The 21,064-nt window shown below is 39.4% G+C and overlaps 1 protein-coding gene across 1 annotated transcript; it reads right to left on the reverse strand.

Moving 5' to 3' along the window:
* Positions 1-1,517: 1,517 nt before the first annotated feature.
* LOC122556646 (eukaryotic translation initiation factor 4E-binding protein 3-like) lies at positions 1,518-19,268 on the reverse strand. Its single transcript, XM_043703614.1, has 4 exons — positions 19,250-19,268; positions 18,990-19,146; positions 12,246-12,422; positions 1,518-2,177 (listed from the first exon to the last, which is right to left on the reverse strand). The coding sequence occupies exons 2-4, from the start codon at positions 19,117-19,119 to the stop codon at positions 2,146-2,148; spliced, it is 339 nt and encodes a 112-aa protein (XP_043559549.1). The 5' UTR covers positions 19,120-19,146; positions 19,250-19,268; the 3' UTR covers positions 1,518-2,145.
* Between the last annotated feature and the right edge of the window lie 1,796 nt (positions 19,269-21,064).

Genomic DNA, 21,064 nt, shown 5'->3' on the forward strand with positions numbered 1-21,064 from the left:
ACCTCCAATTCTAACACCTGGTCTGGTTCGTTACCCAGAACCAAATCCAGTATGGCCTCACCTCTTGTTGGCCTGTCTACATATTGTGTCAGGAAACCCTCCTGCACACATTGGACAAACACCGACCCATCTAACGAACTCGAGCTATAGCTTTCCCAGTCAATAACTGGAAGTCCCCCATAACAACCACCCTATTACTTTCACTCTTCTCCTGAATCATCCTCGCAATCCTTTCTTCTACATCTCTAGGACTATTAGGAGGCCTGTAGAAAACTCCTAATAGGGTGACCTCACCTTTCCTTTTCCTAACCTCAGCCCAAACTACCTCAGATGGCGAGTCTTCATCCATCGTCCTTTCCACCGCTGTAATACTATCTTTGACAAGCAATGCCACACCTCCCCCTCTTTTACCCCCACCTCTGACCCTACTAAAACATTTAAACCCTGGAACCTGCAACAGCCAATCCTGTCCCTGTTCTACCTATGTCTCCGTAATACACATCGAAATCCCAGGTACCAACCCACGCTGCAAGTTCACCTACCTTATTTCGTATACTTCTTGCATTGAAGTATACACACTTCAAGACACTTTCCTGTTTACAAGCACCCTCCTTTGAGATTGATGCCATGTTCCTAACCCCTCTACACTCCAGGCCCTGCACCCTAAAGCTACAGCCTAGGTTCCCATGCCCCTGCAGAGTTAGTTTAAAACCCCCCACCAAGAGCACTAGCAAACCTCCCCCCAAGGATACTGGTGCCCCTCAGGTTCAGGTGTAGACCATCCTGTTTATAGAGGTCCCACCTTCCCCAGAAAGAACCCCAGTTATCCAGATACCGGAATCCCTCCCTCCTGCACCATCCCTGTAGCCACGCATTTAACTGTTCTCTCTCCCTATTCCTCGACTCTCTATCACGTGGCACATGAATAGAAAAGTTTTGGAGGGATATGAGCCAGGAGTAGGCAAGTAGGACTAGTTTGGGATTATGTTCAACATGGACTGGTTGGACCGAAGGATCTGTTTCCATGTTGTAGGACTATGACTATGACTATGACCTATAAAAATGCAAGTTTTTCTTTTGCTTCAAACATTAGTTTTGCAATATGAAAAAAAAAAGTGTATGTGTTTTCCAAAGCTGCTATTAAATACGGAGATTCAACTTTAATTCTTTGACTGGCATTAGGTCTGGCTGACAAATGTTTTAAAAAAAAAAACTACTAATCCAATTTAACACGATGCAGATAATAGGATTAAAATCTGAATTCTGTGTGTTGGCGTCAAGCACATCTGTGTGTTTGATCAAGGAACCCCATTAATGAGAAGGAATGAGCAACTGAACTATTAACTGTCAAGAATCGATTCTCCAAGCCATGAAAGTGATAGCATCAAAAGAAACAGCAGTGAGTTTATGACAAACAAGTTGCCTTTGTAACAATAGTGACCATTTTCCTAAAGGAACTTCATTGATTGTAAAGCACTCTAGGATATTCTATAGTTATTAAAGATGTTAAGTAAATGTAAGTTTGTTTTTCTTTATTTACAGTTTGTGCATAAATGTAGTTTACATAAGAATATTAGTTACAAGGAGATAATAATGTAGCATCCTTATTGACGTCAGCACTCCAATTACTATCATAAAGAAACTTCCAGAATTAACAGGAGAATCAATACATCACCTACTGCCCCTGCTGTTGCTGATTCACAGCAAAGCCCACTGCAGCATATTATAGTTAGAACTGCTAGAGAAGATAAGGTGGCTTTTGAGTGATTAAATCAACACACCAGATACAGCTAGTCATTATTCTTATTGCTGCATGATGATAATGGGCTACTGGATTCTTTACAGTCAGATGAAAACTTATAAAGTCAGTAAAACGAAATTAAAGACCAAGTCAACACTTTATCTGGAAACCATTAATCCAAACTTTTAACCAAAGACAAATTTACAAGATCTCCTGCAGAAAAGCAGCATGAAATAACAAGCACCAATTCAGTCATCCCTTCCCCAACTGTAAATCAGTGAATGTACAAAGTATTACACTTCCATTGCTGAAGACATCAGCTTCACAACTTTTCAGAATAATTTCTCCTCAATAAACAAAAATGTTTCAGTCAAGAGAACAGTCCTCTTCATCCAGGAGACCGCTTAAATATCCATTTCAAATTGAGCATCATCAGCTAGAAATTGAAAACAAGAGAAGATTAGTCCTTTGCTCTCGGTCTGAAGTCAGCCCTCAAGTCTTTAGCATCATTTGAATGGTTCAAAGACTTAAAAATGACAATTTCAAATGACAAAATAGGGGGCTGCATTAAATTGCTCAACTTTATGGTTTTTTTCCCCAAAAGAAAGCTTCATTCACTTTGCTTAATCTTCCAAACATCATATTTGGGGAGCACAGACTTCCCAAACTGCATTTCCACAGATGGCATTTCCAGCTCAAAATTTTCACTTTGGTTCAGGTCAGATCATGTCTCCATCTCTGTAAATGGATAAATTTAACCTCAGAAATTCAAATACTGAATCTTAATTTTATTTTTATAGAATATCTTGTTTGAACAAAACTCTAAATGCTGGACATTGGATAGCACATTCTATTCCAAGCAATGCTCAAGCAGCTGATTTCAGCTCTGCTTAAATGAAACCTCTACAGCACATGAAACAACATGTTTTCTTTGGTCGATAAAGATAAGCAGTAGCATCATGTCCTCAGTTAAAATAGCAACTGTCAACAGCTTATATTTCATCAGCAGATTATTGGAAACCAAAATGAAAAACACTCAGCACATGCAAAAGCTTTGGGAACATCTTAAAGTGTACAAAGAGAAAACAACTGCTTTGCACATAGGTTTATCTTAATTGCACTTACATAAGCAAATGAAAATCACTGGCTGCAAATTATCAGCTTTTGATTAGTTGGCAGGTTATGAATTAAATGCATCATAGCAGTATTTAAGCCTGCATTGGTTGTGGTCACCCCAATACATTAGCGGTGTTTTCTTTCGAAAACAATGTTTTACATGCATGTGCATCAATTCTCTTTCACCCCTCCCTTCCCCACTCTGTTGGGTTTAATGCATTGGAATTAATCATCCTCTGGTATCTCCTCCCACAAGTTGTTCTTCATACTGAAACTTAACATTAAAGGCAGGAGATTTAAGGTCCTTGCACCTCTTATGATGATCACGACATCACCATTAGGAAACCAGCCTAATTTCCGACCTACTTTTCTGATCATCATTCCAATCACTCAGTAGTTTTTTTTGAACCCAAGTGTTTTCCTCTATGACTAATTAGGAAACTATCCTGGAAGCGTCCTAGCCTCACTGAATACCGTTCTGGTTTGCAGGTATTTTTCACTAATCTCTTCAGGTAGGGGCAGTACAAGAGACTTTCATTCTGGATTGCACACTTGTCTTTTGAACCAGAGCAATGATAAAATAATTACATTGATACTTTGATTTGTATAATGACTTGGATACATTTAGTATGAGTACATTTAAAAAAAAAAGTTCTTTTGCACAACAAATTGTTGAGACCTGTACTTTCTAGGAAGAAATTCCTGTCATAGAGATGTACAGCACAGAAACAGACCCTTCGGTCCAACCCGTCCATGCCGACCAGATATCCCAAACTAATCTAGTCCCACCTGCCAGCACCCAGCATATATCCCTCCAAACCCTTCCTATTCATATACCCATCCAAATGCCTTTTAAAATGTTGCAATTGTACCAGCCTCCACCACATCCTCTGGCAGCCCATTCCACCATCCTCTGCCTGAAAAAATTGCTCCTTGGGTCCCTTTTACATCTTTCCCCTCTCACCCTAAACTTATGTCCCCTAGGTCTGAACTCCCCCACCCCAGAGAAAAGACTTGGTCTATTCATCCTATCCATGCCCCTCATAATTTTGTAAACCTCTATAAGGTCACCCCTCAGCCTCCGACACTCCAGGGAAAACAGCCCCAGCCTGTTCAGCCTCTCTCTATAGCACAAATCCTCCAACCCTGGCAACATCTTTGTAAATCTTTTCTGAACCCTTTCAAGTTTCACAACATCTTTCTGATAGGAAGGAGACCAGAACTGCACGCAATATTCCAACAGTGGCCTAACCAATGTCCTGCACAGCCGCAACATGACCTCCCAACTCCTGTACTCAATACTCTGACTGATAAAGCCTTCTTCACTATCCTATCTATCTGGGACTCCACTTTCAAGGAGCTATGAATCTGTAATCAAAGTCTCTTTTTTCAGCAACAATCCCTAGGACCTTACCATTAAGTGTATAACTCCTGCGAAGATTTGCTAAATGGGAGAAAGTATAATAAAGGACATAAATTTAATTTCTAGAGACATATGATGCTTACAGAAATCTGAACATGTTCTGTAATTTACTGAACAAAACAGCAACGTTTTAGACGGTGACCAGGAACACTATAGTCAGATGCCAACAGGTGCGAATTAAAGCAATTCTGTTGTCTTCCTGACCATGCTCATCCTTCTTGGAACTTCATGTCTGAATCTTTCATTTAGGCCTTTGCCCATCACAGCACTGAGAATGTTCTGAGCAAAGCCACATAAACTTGAATAAAAGAGTACCTCTTTAACTTTCCTGGACTGTCTGCAGCTTTTAATAGTGCTGACCACTCCATTCCATTCTAATGCCTGTCCACTGACTTCCAACTATGTGGGATAGCACTTACCTATTCTATTCTTATCTTCTTGTAACAGGGAACTGGCTGCAAAGGCTTCTCTTCCCATGTCTGCACCATTACCTCTGGTGACCTCGAGGATTTGTCTTTGGAAACTTCCTATTTTTGATCTACATAATGTCCCTCAGTAATATCATTCGAAAACATAGCAGCAGTTTCCACATGACCACTGACAACACCCTGTTTCACCTTAAATCCATCTCTCTTGACCCTTTCACTGTCTTTAAACTGTCACGCTGATGGTCCAACATCCAGTACTGGATAAACAAACTTCTGCAAAGGCACTCCTGGCTGCTTTTCCAAGATCTACTCTCCATAAACTCAAGATCATCCAAAACTGCAGTCTGCATCCTGCAGGACTTTTCACCCACAACCCCTAAGCTTGCTGACCTTCATTGGTTAAGCAACATTTCAATTTTTAAATTCACTTATAAATCCTTGCATGGCTTTGGCACTCCCTATTGCTGGAGTGTCCATCAGCCTGACAACCTGTCAACATATTTCTGCAAAACCAAAAGTACTGTGGTTGCCGAAAGTCAGAAACAAAAGCAGAAGTTGCTGGATAAGCTCAGCAGGTCTGGCAGCATCTGTGAAAAGAAATCAGAGTTAAAGTTTTGGGTGCAGTGATCCTTCCTTGGAACAGATATTTCTGCAATTCTGGTTTCTTAAGCGTTACCGATTTTCATCATTCCATCATTGGTGGCTGTGTCTTCAGCTACCAAGGGCCGAAAATGCTGTAAGTTCCTCCAGTCCAAACCCTACAAATTTGCTGCACTCCTCTACTTCGGACTTCTTGGGCATCCTGATTTTAATCAGATCATTTGTGGCTTATCTTCAGCTGCAAAAGACTTGTGCTTATCAATCATCTCCATCTCTCTTTCCTTATTTAAGATGCTACTTCAAACCTAATTCTTTGACTAAATCTTTGGCCAACTGCACCAATATTTTCCTCAGTAGAATTGCATCAAACTTTGTTTTATAATGCTCCTGTGAAGTGCTTTGGGACATTTTGCAATGCTAAGGTGACATACAAGTACAAGTTGTTGTTGCTGTTCTTGCATCAACATCCCATTTGAAGCAAAATGACCAGCTGTAGAATCAAAGTAGCAATATTAAAACCTTGATTGACTGTAATAAATCTGTTAAATTTTAACTGTAGTGAGGTACAACGATCAGTTCTGAAATGTTTACTGCACAAGCTGCAGCTCACACGCCCACTATAAATATCAACTTGCAGACTTTAACCTTTCCCCATGACTCTGTTAATCAAGCACTTCAAAACAAGGTTCCAGGTCATATGAAATCATTTGATACATGTGACTATCATGAGTGTAAAAACTACAAACAACCAAAGATATGAATGAAATATGCCACACAGTATTAAAAAATTATCAATCTTACAAACATATTTTATGTTTTAAGAACTTTCTGCACAAAACAGAATAATGCAAAAGGAAAACTTTTCTTGTACAGCATTTCACTACCACTGGACTAAACTTACTCCAAGTCAGGCTGATCTCATAGCCCTGAACTCTCTTTTTTTTTAAAGTTTGTCTCCCACAGCCCACATCCCATATCAAGTCTTCATCGAGTTAATTTTTTCCATTAAACTGTGTTTCCTCAACCATTTTCCCACTAATCTGCTGGTCACATAGCTTTTTGTTACGCATTTTAGCTGATACTGTTAATGATTCTCTCCCCTCAGGAACTGTAGTCATCTCCTTCAATCCTGCTATCAGCTTTCCATTCTTCAAAAACTCAAACCCTCAACTCCTTCGTTTTTGTACATTACTGCTCTATCCCAGCTTCCCTCTCCTTTCTAAAGTCCATGATAGATGTGGGGTTATGGGGATAGAGTGAGGGATGTGGCTCTGGGTGGGATGCTCTTTGGAGGGTTCATGCAGACTTCATGGGCCAAATGGCCTCTACCTACATGTTGTAGCCTCATAGATCCTTTGCCATCTTTCCTGGATCTTATCTAAATTCCTTCATTCAGATTTCCATCCTGTCACAGTGGGAAATGCAGGTCTTGTCAAAGCACTAGCGACAGCCCCAACAGAATACAGACAAAGATGAAATCTCTCCCTCTCCTTACTGTTCACAATGACCTTTGATCATCCTTCACCAATACCTCTTGACTTGCTGTCTTGCTGGCTGAGACTCCTCTAACCAGCATTACGAACAATATCCACCATTACCTCAGAAGACCCCCAAGGATTTGGTGGCACAGTAGCACAGAGTTTAGCACCGCTATCTCACAGCGCCAGGAACCCAGGTAAAGGCTGAATCTGACTATAACCATATTTGATTCAGAGATGAGCTTCTGACCACAATGCATACCAAAATAATTGTTTTCTTATTCCTCAATTGCCTCGCCCCTCTCGAAATCCGTATTCCCTGCAAGCCCCTGAACCGTCACACGTATCTGCCCTCTAATTTTGGTCCTTCAACATTCCAATTTTAATCACTGCACCATGTCAAGTGCTTAAGGTTTGGAATTCCCTCCCTAAATCTCTCCACTTCTCTTGCTCTACAACAGTCCTTCAAATTTACTTCCCTTTCAAATTATGATCAGTGTTAAATTTAGTTTTACAATGCTCCTGTGAAGCACCTTTGAATATTTTATTACACTTAAGGTGCTGCATAAATAAGTTTGGTTATTATTGAGTGGATTGAAATCTATTTGGGATCAGAGGCTTAGTTTACATTTACATTCCCCACATCCTTAAGATTCTAAATCTGCATCATAGTGCAGCCAAATTCTCAACATGTGACAACTTTAAACCATGCAGAGGTTTGTTTGTTCTGGCAGAAGTCCATCCCACTAATATTTTTTTATGTACTCCCATGCAGATTTTAAGTGGGCTGGGGGTGTGGGGTCAGCTATGCAGAGGCTTGTTGGAGCTATGCTCAGAGCAAGTTTTGTTGTGGATTTTTTTTTCAGACATATTTTCGCCCTCAAACCGTTCCTCCTCTCACCATCCTCTGGCTCTTCACAGAACAATCAAGCAAGCAACAGGATCTTTGGAGCAATCGGAGAATCGAGGATCACTTCACTGTGAATCCTTTTGGAGAGGTATGGTTGTAATTGTAAATTATATTTCTGTCTTTATGTCTCAGGTATAACTTTATGCACATAAATCATTCAAAACTAAATCACTGTCTTGCTTAGATGATTCAGTTATTTACATGTAGACCCCTCAGATATTAATCATATCATTTAAGATTACAAGGAGGTATTGATTTTAGCTTTTATTAATATAGGGATCAAGTTCTGGAACCATGAGGCTATGCTACAGCTGTACAAAACTCTAGTGCGGCCGCACTTGGAGTATTGTGTACAGTTCTGGTCACCGCATTATAAGATGTATGTGGAAGCTTTGGAGAGGGTGCAGAGGAGATTTACTAGGATGTTGCCTGGTATGGAGGGAAGGTCTTACGAGGAAAGGCTGAGGGACTTGAGGCTGTTTTCGTTAGAAAGAAAAAGGTTGAGAGGTGACTTAATAGAGACATACAAGATAATCAGAGGGTTAGATAGGGTGGACAGGGAGAGCCTTTTTCCAAGATTGGCGATGGCGAGCATGAGGGGGCATAGCTTTAAATTGAAGGGTGATAGATATAGGACAGATGTCAGAGGTAGTTTCTTTACTCAGAGTAGTAAGGGTATGGAATGCTTTGCCTGCAACGGTAGGAGATTTGCCAACTATAAGTACATTTAAGTCGTCATTGGACAAGCATATGGACGTACATGGAATAGTGTAGGTTAGATGGGCTTCAGATTGGTATGACAGGTTGGTGCAACATCGAGGGCCGAAGGGCCTGTACTGCACTGTACTGTTCTTTATTCTATGATTGAGTGGGCCAATACGCTGAGGAGTGGCGGATGGAGTTTAATTTGGATAAATGTGAGCAAGTATTACATTTTGGTAAAACAAACAGGGACAGGACTCATACAATTAAAAATATGGCCTTGGGTATGTTGTGGAACAGAGAGACCTTGGAGTTCAGGTACATAATACTTTGAAGTTTGCGTCACATATAGACAAGCTGAATAAGGCGGTGTTTGGCATGCTTGCTTTCATTGCTCAGACCTTATCAAGCTGGAGAGGGTTCAGAAAAGCTTTACCAGGATGTTGCTGGGAATGAAAGGTTTGAGTTATAGGGAGAGGCTCGAATGCTGGGACCTTTTCACTGGTACATAGGAGTGTGAAAGGTGACCTTGTAGAGGCTTTTAAAGTCATGAAGGGTATAGATAAGGTGAATGACAGGTGTCTTTTCCCTATGGTCGGGGAATTCAAGACTAGGGGACATATTTTTAAGGTGAGGGCAGAAAGATTTAAAAAAAGGAAGGGCAACTTTTTAAATACAGAAAGTGGTTCATGGTAGAATGAACTTTCAGAGGAAGTGGTAGATGCAGGTACAGTTACAACTTTTAACAGATATTTGCGTAAGTACATGAATGAGAGATTTGGAAGGATATGGGACAAGTTTAGTTTGGGATTATGGTCAGCATGGACTGGTTTGACCAAAGAGTCTGTTTCCGTGCCATATGACTAGTATTAAGGGTTTAGATGGAAAGGAATTTGTTAAGTGATACAAGAAATCTTTCTGATTCAGTATGTGGATATAGCTACGAGAGGAGGTGCAAAACTTGACCTATTCTGAGGAAATAAGGCAGGGCAAGTGACTGAAGTGTCAGCTGGGAAGCACTTTGGGACCAGTGACCATAATTCTATTAGTTTTAAAATAGTGATGGAAAAGGATAGACAGGATCTGAAAGTTAAAGTTCTAAATTGGATGGAGGCCAATTTTGATGGTATTAGGCAAAAACTTTGAAAAGTTGATTGGGTGCAGATGTTCGCGGGAAAAAGGACGGTTGGAAAAAGGGAAGTCTTCAAAAATGAGATGAGAGTCCAGAGACAGTATGTTCCTGTTGGGGCGAAAGGCAAGGCTGGTAGGGAATGCTGGATGACTAGAGAAATTGAGGTTTTGGTCAAGAAAAAGGAGGAAGCATATGTCAGGTATAGACAGCAGTAATCAAGGGGATCCTTAGAAGAGTGTAAAGGCAGTAAGAGTATACTTCAGAGGGATATCAGGAGGGCAAAAGGGGACATGAGACGGCTTTGATAAATAGGGTTAAGGTGAATCCCAAAGGGACTTTATTAATACATTAAGGACAAAAGGGTAACTAGGGAGGTAATTAGACCCCTCAAAGATCAGCAAGACAGCTTATGTGTGGAACCGCAGGAGATGGGAGAGATACCAAACGAGTATTTTTCAACAGTTTACACTGTGGAGAAGGACATGGAAGATATAGAATGTGGGGAAATACAATGCAACATTGGTTATCCGAACACCAATTATCCAAATTTCGGATTATCCAAAAAAAGATCTCAATGTCCCGATGTTTGGGTAAACTAAGCAAGGGAACTATAGACCGGTGAGCCTGACACCACTGATGGACAAGTTGCTGAAGGGAATCCTGAGGGATAGGATTTACATGTATCTGGATAGGCAAGACAAGACTGATTAGGGATAATCAAAATGGTTTTCATGCATGGGAAATTATGTCTCACAAACTTGATTGAGTTTGTGAAGAAATAACGAAGAGGATTGATGAGGCAGAGCAGTGGACGTGATCTATATGAACTTCAGTAAGGCATTCAATAAGGTTCCTCATGGAATACTGGTTAGCAAGGTTAGATCATGTCAAATACAGGGAGAACTAGCTTTTCGAATAGAGAACTGGCTCGAAGATAGAAGACAGAGGGTGGTAGTGGAGGGTGGGTTTTCAGACTAGAGGCCTGTGACCAGTGTGTGTGTGACACTGGTGTGGTGTGGCCACAAGGTGCTGGGTCCACAGTATTTCATCATTTATATACAATGACATGGATGTGAACATAGGAGGTTATAGTTAGCAAGTTTGCAGATGACACCAAAATTGGAGGTGTAGTGGACAGTGAAGAAGGTTACCTCAGTACAATGGGATCTTGATTAGTTGGGCCAATGGGCTGAGAAGTGGAAAGTTAGAAAAGATGCGAGGTGCTGCATTTTGGAAAGGCAAATCAGAACAGGACTTATACACTTAATGCTAAAGGTCCTGGTTAGAGTTGCTGAACAGAGACCTTGGAGTGCAGATTCAAAGTTCTTTCAAAGTAAAGTATCATGTAGATAGGACAGTGAAGGAGGCATTTAGTATGCTTTCCTTTATTAGTCAGAGCATGGAGTATAGGAATTGGGAGGTCATGTTTCAGCTGTACAGGACATTGGTTAGGCCATTTTTAGAATAGTGCGCACAACTCTGGTTTACCTTCTCTAGGAAGGATATTGTGAAACTTGAAAGCATTCAGAAAAGATTTACAAGATATTGCCAGGGCTGGAGGGTTTGAGTTTATCGGGAGAGGCTGAATAGGCTGAAGCGTCAGAGGCTGAGGGATGACCTTATAGAGGTTTATAAAATCATGAGTGGCATGGACAGGGTAAATAGACACGGTCTTCTCCCTGGGTTGGAGGGAGTCCAGAACTTGACAGCATAGGTTTAGGGTGAGGGGTCAAAGATTTAAAAGGCTCCTAAGGGGCAACTTTTTCACAGAGGGCAGTATGTACATGGAATGAGCTGCAACAACAGGCTCTGAAATGTAATTAATTTGGAGCTATTTTTGGATGATAGTCAGCGGCTTACTCTTTTAAAGGAATTGGAATGCAATTTGAAGTTTAGAGTCACATCTACTGAGTGGGCAGCCCAGTAAAAATACCATCCAACTTGGTAGAATACCAATTTAATTGATAACTCATACATGTTTAATATTTGAGTGACAATTCACAGTTTATACTGGTTTTTAAAAGTTTGATTTTGTTTTCTCCACAGGGATCCTAAGAGTGGAAAAAACAGCAAGGAGACGGGTCACAAAAATGAACTTCAGGGAAACATAAGCTAGGATTTTTCATACTCATGAAGAGAAGATTCAGGAAGAATCTTAAGATAGATACTTAACAGGATCAAAACAGAAACTCAACATAGACTTCCAAATTTGCTGAGATGTCAAGACATGATGACGTAAATTCTTGGTTGTGAAGAGCACAATTAAGACAAATCACAGGAAGCATTTGTTACAGACTAATTAGTAGCCACAACAGATAGCCAGGAAGACCTTCTCGAGATGATAACATTAGATTTCAATCAAAACTTAGCTAGATACTAGGTAGATAATAAGGCCGATGTCCAACAAGACTGAAGTCAATTTGAGTGAAGAATGGTCATTTATCTTGTGAAGGAAGAATCCAGTTATAGATTGCCTGGATGTGTAGATGACGTTAGATTTTACCATTTGTTGTTTTATACCATTCATCACTTCGTTTTCTTTTGATAACCTTCAATAAGATTTCTTTTTCATTATAATTGAAGAAATAATAAGATAAAATATTCTCTAAAGTTAATTGTGGCAAGAGTTTCAAAAAATATTCTCCTACTGTTTGCCTCTAAACTCAAAAAGTTGATTTTAAGTTTTCTAAAGCCTTTTAAGAGATTCATTCTCACCTGGAGTTTCTTTCTCGGTCTCTGTTTCAAGTTCTTGGAGTTCTTCAACTTTGGCTAGAGTTGAATGTTGTGGCATAGTTACACCTGGGATCTGAGGAAGATAGGATGGTGGTGTCCGAGCAAGTGGAGAATTTCTGCATTCCATCAAGAATTTGCGACCATAGATAATCCGTGTACCTGGCGTTAAACAGTGAAAATATTTAGTTTATTTTTTCTTTCATATATGCTCACTTATTCAGATATTCTTCATGACATGGACAATGATACACCTTGAGATATACTTATTACCACAACTTTCCTGACTATGTATTCAATGGCAAAGGAGTCATTTCTTTAAAATCTGTAAAACCTTGATTATGTGAAGCAACTCCTACAGATTATTTCATTTGTGCATCATTCAAAGACGCTGACACTAATAGCAAAGAGATGACTTTCAATGATGTCACAGCTTTTACAATGTCAAATAGGCCTAATGCCACTAAATTACTTCTTCAATTGTAGTATAGTAGCCAGCAAAATAGGAGAGGAGAAATAAATAACTACTTAGTCTGTTTCTGGTGTTGGCTGAGGGATGGATGTTCACTGGACAGGGGAAAAACTTGGCTCTCCTTAACAATTTTGCCAAAGATCTGGGGTCTTTGTTTAGTAGCTCAATAAAAAAAAAAGCAACAAATCCAAAAATATAGCCGTTCCTATGTACTGTATTGAAAAATCAGTTTAGATTATTTGTTTCAGCGCCAGAGACACTTGGACCCACATCTTTCTGATTCTGAGACTAATACTGAGCCACATTGATTTAAATAACCAAAAAGTAGCCTCGATTTAGGTTTGAAATACAGAACAAGTATTGACCTTGAAACTTTCCAAGTCTACACATTCACATCATAACTATTAATTAAACTGACAGACTGACCGGGATTGCAAATATTGTAAGAAGAAACCTTACAGGATATAGTAGCTGTACATAATGTATCAAGTTTTGTATGTTCTTATTCAGAATTGAGAAGATTTATGTAGTTTTTGGCGGTCATGCTAAAAGATGGTCCTTTTTCTTATTGCGTACAGTCGCAGTAGTTGTAGCTGAAAGACATGACAATGCACTGTATGCAAAAGCAATTATCCATAACTATATAGAATTGAAGAATATATCAAAAGGACCAGCAGTTGGGTGATTATCTAACAAAATGAAATGCTCTTACAAATGCCAATTAGCTCAAGTATTGAGTATGGGTTCCAGCATATTTAGACAGTCCTGATCCTGCACATGGTTGAACTTATACAATAGTTATAGCACAGAAGTGGGGTATTTGACCTATTGAGCCATGTCAGTTCTCTGGAAAGACAGCATAGCTGTCCCATTTCTGGTAGCTCTGAATTTGTTTTCCTTATCCAATTTCCTTTTGAAAGCTAGGATTGAATCTACCTTCAACATCCTCTCAAGTATTCCAACCCAACATGATTTGGTGCTTTTCAATCTTGTAAAATCACCTCAATTATGTCCTTTGGTCGTCAGCACTTCTAAAGGCAATAATCTGCCTTTCTGTTCTGTCTAAATCCCTAATGGTTATAAACACCTTTATCAAGTCTCTTCTCAAACGTCTTGTTTTCAAATGAAACAAACCCAGTTCATCCAATCAACTTACATAAATTATTAAACAAACAATCACAAGCTGTACAAATGCGCATTCAAAACTAAAGCTCTGTGTTCCTTTTCTATCTTCACTTTTAAGTTGTAATCAATATTAAAAGCTGCATATTAGAAAATGGGAGCATTGAACTGGAATACTTATATAGCACTACACAATGACACAAGTTCAGCATACTGGCTGAAAGTGATGCGGAATGGAATATCAAAACGTTATCACTGTTGTGACATTTAAAAAGATTCCTTTAGGTGGTTCTGAGTGACATTTTAATTTAAATTACTTTTTTAAATAATTGGACTTTGTGTTAAAATGCACTGTTATTGTGGGGGCAAAATAGGAAAGAACTAATAAGAGACTACTTAGCGTGGTTCTGGTGTTGGCTAAGAGATGAACATGAGGAAGATTTGAATTTCCTTAAAAAGGATGCCAAGGATTTGCAGTTTTTGTTTTGTAGGTCAATCAATAAAACAGCATACCCAAAAATGTACAACTGCACAAAAAGGAATTTTATCAGAATTTCTTTCCCATTTCAGAACCAAAGGAACTGTGCACAACTTTGTCAATCACAAGTCACAATTATACTTTGATGCTGGTCTAAAACATTGGACCTTATACTTGGGGAAAACTATGCATTTTATATAGAGGTTACCAGAAAATAATGCTCTTTAAATTTCACTGAGAAGCTTTTGTTTCTTGAAGATCACAAAATCTAAAATGCAATTGCGGGCCAACATCTGAAATGACTGAACTTTCAAAAGGCATGAAAACATTTATTGCCCTGTATTATTTCATACCACATGACAATTTGCTTTTAAAGAAAGCTACTTTAGGTTACTGACTATTAAGTGAACACATGCATATTCACTCACAAAAAGATGGAAAGAACAATCTCTTTTGTAAAAGTTTTTAAAAGATCCAATTTAATTTGATTAACTTCAAAGAATATTATGACATAAAAAATGTAACAAATGCCTTGCTTGACGATGAGCTACCCTGTTAACTGTCAGAAACAAGTAATGCAATTTATTTTCACTACATTTAATAGGAAGGAAAAGCAACGAAAAGTGCTTGCATCATCCACATAGCTCATGAGATATGCCTTATCAGCACACATAAGAAAGACAAAGCCATGCATTTTAAATAGGGTGTTCCTACAGTCACATATATAATTCATGCCCTGAGTAAAAGAATGAACAACACAGGAGGATTAACAACCCAACATGGAACTGAACATTGCTCAAAACTGTCTGGCATTATATGTTAAGTAGTCTGACCTCTCATAACATCATCTATCTTTTCATATACTGTACAGTTTTTGCACAGAGTAATTGTGCAGTGCCAGTGAGAGAACAAAGTAAATGTTCTTTTTATTTTCACAGGCATTGCAGTGCCCTGACAGTCATGAACAGCAGAGTACACTGTAACCACAAGCTTGCAATTCCCAATAGCTGATAAATCAGTAGTTATACTTGCACATGAACAAGTTTCAGTTAACCCCAACTGATAAACTGAAAGTTAGGGAATATTAAATTCTAGGAGTTAGAGCCATAAAACTTTAGCAGGTAACAGGCCTTACATCAGAATACAATAATTGTCCTGACTTAATAGCATCAGTCACTACTAGACAAGAAAAAGAGAAAACTGCTTAATAACACCTAACACTTACAATTATAGCCACTTGATAATTTTACACTATCAATATTTACAATAGACTTCCAAATACCAGTGACAACTGGCAATTTTCAAATATTTCAAAAGTAAAATAAACCACTTGTGCTGTCATAAAAACAGTATCCAGTAAATACAATGAGCAGAACATCTGTTATTTAGTCTACCAAGAAAGCTTAAAAAACTGCATTGGAAAATCAGATGTGAACAACTTCCAAAACTGGGCACGGATACTTCCTATAAAAACCTAGGTTTTAAAAACGAGTGATCAAAAAAAGTAACCTTTACATTATATGTTTTATATAAATTTGATATTGGAGTAGTTTCAGGACCCTCTTTTGCACATGTATTTAGAAACTAAATGATCTTGTCATAATTTCAATGTTTAGCAGGCTTATGCTTTGTGCATTATTGATTAAAACATGGCACACATTGGAAAGGCACAACTAGCTACCGAATTACTCCAATACGGACATTTTAAAAAAATAAATTCTTTATCCTGCTGTAAGATGGGGTAGTAGTTGAAATAATGCTCAATTTGAAGTTTAATCTATATTCACTTAAATTATAATTACAAGTTACAATTTTCTGAGGTTATGAATTTCTATCTTTAATTGTGGTTTGTGTCTGTTTTCTGTTTTTTTTGCTTTAGGTTGAAGCAGTTAATCTTGTATTTCAATAATACTTATAAGTCTGAGAAAGTTAGTTTCTTCCTGCTTCATCTACCTAAAAGTCAGAACAATTCCTATTTCTTACTGCAGTGAAATAATAGGTCTCAAACTCAGACTAAGCAGAAATGTGACCTGTAACTACAAATGGAATGCAATCCAAATTTTTATGTATAACAAAGATTGCATGGAGACAAAGTTACAGGGTACCGCACTGCAAAGAATTGTGGGTAACTAAAATGTTTTGAAGAGAACTGCAAAATTGTACATTAAAATGCATATTATTCAGGCTCAATTACCATCAAGCAAATTCACATTGTGAAGAGAAAAATATTAACATCAACCTGAAACAACTGTGTTGTGCCCACTGTCATTTTTCCCACGTTACACCATAGACTAGAATTCAAGAGCAATTCATCGTAGTTAATGAGCCTTTGGGGCATCCTAAAGATGTGCACAGTGCTAAATACACGCAAGGTTTTTTTTGCTATTATTCCTCACCTACATGTAACAGTTGTAAAAAAGAGAAGTTGCAACTTACGTTATATTAACACAGAAACAAATAGAAACAGCTGAAAGTTATGACATCGAATAAGAACATATGCCAATCAAGTAGGCTGCTTTGTTCTGGATGGTGTTAAGCTTCGAGTGTTGTTGGAGCTGCATTCATCCAGGCAACTGGGGAGTATTCCATCACACTCCTGACTTGGGCCTGGTGTTTGGCTGTCAGGTTTTAGGGAACCAGGTGAGTTACTGCAGAATTCCTACCCTCTGAGTTACTCTTGTAGCCACAGTATTTGCTTTGTCTAGTCCAGTTCAGGTTCTGATCAATGGTACTCCCCAGGACATTGATTTTTTTTTGGGGGGGGGGGGGGGGGGTAGGAGTGGGGGGTAGCTTCAGTGATAGTAATACAGATTTTCTCTTGTTGGAGATGAAGATTTATATATGTAAATATTTATCCCCTTAATCTGTAATCTACCTTGATCAAATGAAAAAAGTTTAACATTTTTGTATTTTATTTATGTAAACCTGCATTTTAGCCTCTCAAAATCTCAACAGCCTTCTTATAGTATATTATCATAACACATTTTGCCCCAGTATTTGTGTGCACTACAACTTCAAACCCAATAAACAGGAACACATCATGTTATTTCCTGCTCATTTCACTTTCCTTTGGTTCTCATTTGGACAAGTGGGTTGTTCACAAGAATCTAACAAATCCAAAAATAATATAAACTTGAATGGCCTGTTTCAAATTATTCAAAATGCAATAGTTAAAATAAGAGTGAAATTTAATATTGTAATCTAATTCTCATTATCTATGTTCCTAGGGGACATGAAGATGATATTGTGCTTTGTCCCAGACATTTTCCTGCATGACTCTAACTTGCACCATCAAGCAGTCATTACAACATATGGATCCAAAACAACTCCATTCGTAAAGTTTGCACAAGTTACAACAAGGTTTTCAAATACTCCTGAATTCACTCTGAATAAGACAGTATAAACAAACTAGGAATAGCAGTATAGTGATATTACTATACTGCAATTCCACTTATTGTGCATGAGAGATCCAGTAACAAATTTTGTCCGGGATCTTGCCAAGCTTCTTGAGTATTGTTGGAGCTGCACTCATCCAGGCAAGTGGGGAGTATTCCATCATATTGGTGACTTGCGCCTTATGGATAGGGAGCCAGGTGAGTTACTCACTGCAGCATTCCTAGTTTTTGGCCTGCTCTTGTAGCCACTGTACATGTATGTCTAGTTCCAGGTCAGCTTCTGGTCAATGATTAACTCCAGATGTTGATAGTGGGGATTCAGTGAAGTCGTAATGCCATTGAAAATCATTGGTTAATGGTTAGATTCTCTCGGAAAAAATACATTTACATATGCAACCATTTGTATCACCTTAATCTGCCTTCATTACGTTCCACGGTAATTGTTTCGAAATAAAGCTCACATTAAAATTCTCCTCTGCGCTTCCAGCCTGTTTAGCATTAAGCCTGTTGTTCAAAGTTCAATCCGATCTCCTTAACTAACTTCACTCCAGCACTGAACAAAATAATTACTATTCTAATTTTATTTAGATGCTTACACACGACCACCGGATTATCACTCGTTCTAATACTGCAGCTCCAAAAACTAGCTGATTGGAAGTGTACAAAAAGTGAATCGACTTCCCTTCCAATGTTCACTAATTTTTTCCAGAATTTTTCCTAGCTTCGAATATTTCAGTATTCAGGTCCGGGATAGTAGCACTGAAAGAAAAAGACATTTATTTTCATCTTTACCGAAGATGATACTCCTTATCGTGTTTGAATGCAATGAGAAAAGGCTTTTCAGTTAGAGTTACAGACCTACTCTCAAATAAACAAAGTTTGCATCATGCTTGAAAATGTTTACGCGCTGACTGATCTGACATGTGATACGGCGCGACGCATGGCAATGGGCGAGGAGAGCTCGAACTTACCAACACTGCACAAGTCACACAAATCCTGAATTTAACTAATTAATTTTAGCTAAACTGCACAGATTTAAGCTACACCAGAAACGCAGCGAGTGCAAGATCGATTGAACTTTTATTTCGTCCTTTTCTCGCACCAGGTTAGAGTAAGGATGGCAAGATTAAATAGAAACTCACGTCTTAAACACTCGTTTCAAACCCATTAGTGAACATTTACTCAATCGGCAACAACAGATAACAAATGCCCGTCTAGCTGCAGACTATCCGTGCCGCTGCCGTATCACTTTGCTACATTACCTCCGGGGGTGGTGGAGAACAAGGTGCCGCCCGGTGTACTGCTGTACAAGTCAGGCAGTTGGGACAAATCCTTAACCAGAACTTTGGTGGGGATCGGGCAGCTTTTGCTTGCATGGCAATTTGTAGACATGGCAGCCTTTTTTTGGGTTCTTTTCCCCTGGGGAAAAAAAAAGTCACAAAAATAAAAATAACTGCCAAAAGTTAGGAGAGACGCACAGCTAAAGACGTGATGCAGACGTTCACAACAGCATAACCTACACAGTTCTGGTTCCGTCTGCTGCGGTCAAACCACGTGTGGCTCAGTTCAGTGTCGATAAACGACGGACATGACGCCAATTGACAGACAGCAGCTTACAGTGTGTGCAAAAACAGTTCCAAGAAAGGCCTTCGACTGCTCACATGATGCTCCGAGCCTCTCCCATATTAAATGAATAAATATTTACCAAAACACTTTTGTGCGAACTTGAGATTCAACACCAATGGCACATTACAGGCAAGGTCTGCTTTAAAAGCGCTTATATTAAATCAGTATTAGTATAATTTGCAGATTGAAGGAATGCAGACGTGCACTCATTTGGGATCGCGGGGTCATTTGAAATCCTATCCCTGTCCTGAGTTGTCACAGCAAAGGGTGCCACGCTCAGTTTTACAAGCCGTGGACAAAGTCGACAAACAAACAAGAAAAAAATCTTTTGGCCAGAGTACTGGTGTTTGCTTCTATCAAATGAGGAAGGCAGTAGGAAACAATCACATATACTCTTAATTATATTGTTTTTCCTCTTGAAAACTGAAATTGAGCAGTTTCTTAGGAACAAAAGACGACCTCCTTCAAGCTCAGACTGTCTCCAACTTCAAACTGTCACCTGCGTTATGAAGAGTTTTATAAAGATTTGAATCTCTAAAATAACATTCTCATCATGTGTTGATGGGATTGGCAAAATCAACATTGGTTGCTCATCTCCAGTTCATCTAGAAAAGATTGGATGTCCTGCCACCTTAAATTATTGCATTCGGTGCTGGCAGGATAGCGTGTGGTTTGAAAGGGATTTGCAAACAGTGGCGCTTCGATGCATCTGCTGTGTTGCTCCTCCACGTGGTACAGGTTGTTGGAGCTGCATTTATACAGGGAGCTGGAGATATTTCATCACATGCCTGCTTTGAAGAGTCAGGTTGCAAGTTACTGCACAATACCCAGCCTCCGACCTGCTCGTGCAGCCACGATATTTACAGAACGGTTCCAATTCAGTTTCTGTTGAAGGGTACACCGGAGGTCGTTGATAGTTGGAGATTTGGTAATGAACAAAATAAGAGGTGGCCACTGCCTGGCACGAGTCGCAAGAAACGTTCATGCTATACATTAGAATGGACATGGACTGCTTCAGCATTTAAAGGATCAGTAATGGCACTGAACATCCTGAGCGCTGACTGTATGAGGTTTCATTGATGAAACAGTCTTACAACTTTGGATCAAGGATACTACGCTGAAGGACTGGAAATCATGGTACAGTGACACTGCCCCTACCTCTGAGCCAGAAAGCCTGGGCTAAAGTCGCACCTGCTCCATGTGTACATAAAACTTATCTGAACAGGTTGATTAGAAATATTTATCCTGAAGAACTCCTGCAAGTGTTCAAATGACTGACCTTCAGAAACAGGGGCAGCATGGTGACTCAGTGGTTAGCACTGCTGCCTCACAGCACCTAGGTCCCAGGTTCGATTCCAGCCTTGGGTGACTGTGGAGTTTGCACATTCTCCCAGTATCTGCATGGGTTTCCTCCAGGTGCTCCGGTTTCCTTCCACAGTCCAAAGATGTGCAGGCCAGGTGAACTGGCGATGCTAAATTTTGCATAGTGATAGGTGTATTAGTCAGAGGGAAGTGAGTCTGGGTGGGTTACTCTTCGGAGGGCTGAAGGGCCGGTTTCCACGCTGTAGGGAATCTAACCAGAAACCATTTTCCCTCGCACAAGGTATGATTTCAATCACCTCACCAGCTGCATCGACTGCAGGAGCCAGAGCTTCTGGATTCTCCGTTTGGATAAATATTGCCTTTATATGAAGGGCAGCTACATCGTCCT

The sequence above is a fragment of the Chiloscyllium plagiosum genome, chromosome 14, assembly GCF_004010195.1.
Source record: "Chiloscyllium plagiosum isolate BGI_BamShark_2017 chromosome 14, ASM401019v2, whole genome shotgun sequence".
Lineage (NCBI taxonomy): Eukaryota > Metazoa > Chordata > Chondrichthyes > Orectolobiformes > Hemiscylliidae > Chiloscyllium > Chiloscyllium plagiosum.

Bases quoted from the DNA above. Each gene is read 5' to 3' on its own strand.
- LOC122556646 (XM_043703614.1), bottom strand. From the start codon at position 19,119: ATGTCTACAAATTGCCATGCAAGCAAAAGCTGCCCGATCCCCACCAAA. The intron at 12,423-18,989 runs GTAATGTAGCAA...GTTTAACGCCAG, and splicing joins GTTCTCCACCACCCCCGGAG to GTACACGGATTATCTATGGT. The intron at 2,178-12,245 runs GTGAGAATGAAT...TTCAATTTCTAG, and splicing joins GACCGAGAAAGAAACTCCAG to CTGATGATGCTCAATTTGAA.